This window comes from Pyrus communis, chromosome 3 (assembly GCF_963583255.1).
Source record: "Pyrus communis chromosome 3, drPyrComm1.1, whole genome shotgun sequence".
Taxonomy (NCBI): domain Eukaryota; kingdom Viridiplantae; phylum Streptophyta; class Magnoliopsida; order Rosales; family Rosaceae; genus Pyrus; species Pyrus communis.
This window is the reverse complement of record NC_084805.1, coordinates 15,352,231-15,354,624: the sequence shown is the minus strand read 5'-3', so window position 1 is coordinate 15,354,624 and position 2,394 is coordinate 15,352,231. Positions and strand designations below refer to the sequence as shown.

The 2,394-nt window shown below is 42.3% G+C and overlaps 1 protein-coding gene across 1 annotated transcript; it reads right to left on the bottom strand.

The window, feature by feature from the left end:
• On the bottom strand, positions 1 to 1,593 carry LOC137730291 (pentatricopeptide repeat-containing protein At2g17033). Its single transcript, XM_068469356.1, has 2 exons — positions 1,262 to 1,593; positions 1 to 1,074 (listed from the first exon to the last, which is right to left on the bottom strand). The coding sequence occupies exons 1-2, from the start codon at positions 1,574 to 1,576 to the stop codon at positions 4 to 6; spliced, it is 1,386 nt and encodes a 461-aa protein (XP_068325457.1). The 5' UTR covers positions 1,577 to 1,593; the 3' UTR covers positions 1 to 3.
• Positions 1,594 to 2,394: the final 801 nt, after the last annotated feature.

The window sequence follows — 2,394 nt, the reverse complement described above, 5'->3', positions numbered from 1 at the left end:
ATCTCAATCACTCGCAAATAACCAGTCCTTCACAGCTCTCCCCTTGGCAATGAAACAACCAACATTCTTCCTGTCGATTCTCATCGGACTTCCCATCCGATGCATCATCACCTTAACCAGACCTTTAACCGGCGACTCCCCTCTAACACTGCTATGCTTCCCCAACCCGCAAACGATGACAACCTCTGCCGGGATCACACATTCCCCACAGTTAAACCTGTGTCTCATTCCCTCAAACCACTCTAACATTATCAAGTAAGCCGAACCCAAATGCAAACCATGCAAATCCAACTTAGCCTCCAAAGACTCCCACACCATCACCTCCTCCAAAACCGTTGATCCAACCAACTCTTTAACCACCAAACCCTCATCACCATTCAAAACCCCATTGAGTTCTTCAATCGAACACGGAACATCCTTCGGATCTTGCAGCATTGCCATGATCGTAGGGCACGAATTCAAGACTGAATTGTAAGTCCTAATAGAGAAAGGAAGCCTCAAAATTTTCATTTTTCGGAGCCACAGAACCATTGCAGCCAGCTCACTATAAGCTCCATATGACGAAAGAACCATATTCGAACAGATTGTATCAACAGCAAGCCCTTGGTCCTCCATGTTCTCCACAACTTTCAGCATTTCTTCAAAAAGTCCTAATCTTCCATACCCATAAACTACAGATCTGAACTCGAAAACCGATGGTTTGAGTCCCTTAACCATCATTTCCTCAATCAAAATGTCTGCTTCCTGTGGTCGATCCATCGCGCATAAGCCCCCAACCATCGATTCAAAAGCCCGGCGCTTAACATAAACAGAGGAAGAATTATGAAGAAGCTGATGGAGGTAACTGTAGGTACTATCAAATCCATGCTTTGAACTTAGCTTGGAGTGTGATTCAAGCAACTGGCAATGAAAAAGAGCAAGCTCCCGTTCCCTGGATCCTAATTTGGATATGGTTTCGGAGATTAGAGCTTCAGATTGGCTGTGCAGGCCTTGCTTGTCGAGCAGGGCAACAAGGGATGCCACCAACTTGGGATTCCATTCAAACCAAGACTCTTCTGTGATTTTTGAGTACAACTGCAAAAACCCAATTAAAAAACTTAGCTGAAATTGTAGAGCTGAAACGTAATTGCTTGTTTGGATGCTCAGAAAACAAAACCAACCCAAATGGATAATTGGATTTTGTTGGAAACCCAATTAAGACATAGCAAAAGATTTAGTTTAGAGAGAGAGAGAGAGAGAGAGAGGGAGGGGTGTAACTTACAGGGAAGGCAAGGGGGGAGAGATGGGGGGGAGTGGAGTCAGGAGAGAGAAGATAGGATAGAGTGCTGAGAGCAATGGACTTTGGGGAACTTGATAGGAATTTGGATATCAATTTGTTTGTGAACTTGGGGTCTCTGGCATTGGCTGCGAGCTTGGTCAGAAAGCGTTGGCCTTGTTTGGTAAGTTCGCATTGGACATATGATGCTAATGGCGGCGTCGGCCGTGGTTGGTGGTGTTTCCACGGCGATGCTATTGAAAACGACAGTTGTCCGCTGCCAATGCCTCCCAATGTTTCCATTAGGCTGGGGCTCAGCATACCAGAGTGGCGACCCAGTGCCCGCTGCGCTGTGTTATGGCGAAATCGTAGAGGCTCATCTGGGCTTATCATTTGATTGGGCTTTTCATTTGATTGAATTGAGCTACAAGTCCTTTGCGTGCATTCTCAATTTTTTTTTACTTAATCATTTCGACAAATTTCGAAAAATAGTCAATGTTTGAATGTTTTAACAACTTTTCTTCGGGAAGGTAACCGATCAAGTTGGAGTTGTTGTCGGGAAGGGTGTGGACTGTGGAGGGGTGCATATGAGTTGAGGCAGTGGGATTCATATACTTTTCTTTTAAAAAAAATTGTTTTGTTAAAAATTGTAATTTTAAAGTTTAGGGCAAATGGGAAGCACACATAAACGATTAGAATTTTTTTTTTTTTTTTTTGTTGGGTGTTTGTACACATGGCACAAATTTGACAAGCAAAATAATGCTGTCGTTGGCACACCATCACTTAAAAGTCAAATCAACATTTTGACTAATATACGTATGATATTGTAATTTGTAACTAAATTACAAGTTTATGTATGAGATTTTAATATTTGAAAATGAAGTATGAGACTGCAATTGAATCCAAACTTGAGACCATAAAATGCAATTGCACCATTTTATGGGATATATCATGTCCCTACTTATATGACTCATTGTATATAAGACTTTTTCTGTTGCGTGTGAGAGAGTTGACACGATAGGGCAACCTTATACAAGACTCTCAGTAACCATGTTACAGCCTTGAGGAGGCTGCTCGTGAGCGGTTCGCTATAACAAAATTGAAGTGCAACCGAGTGTATGTATCTCTTACATCATTGT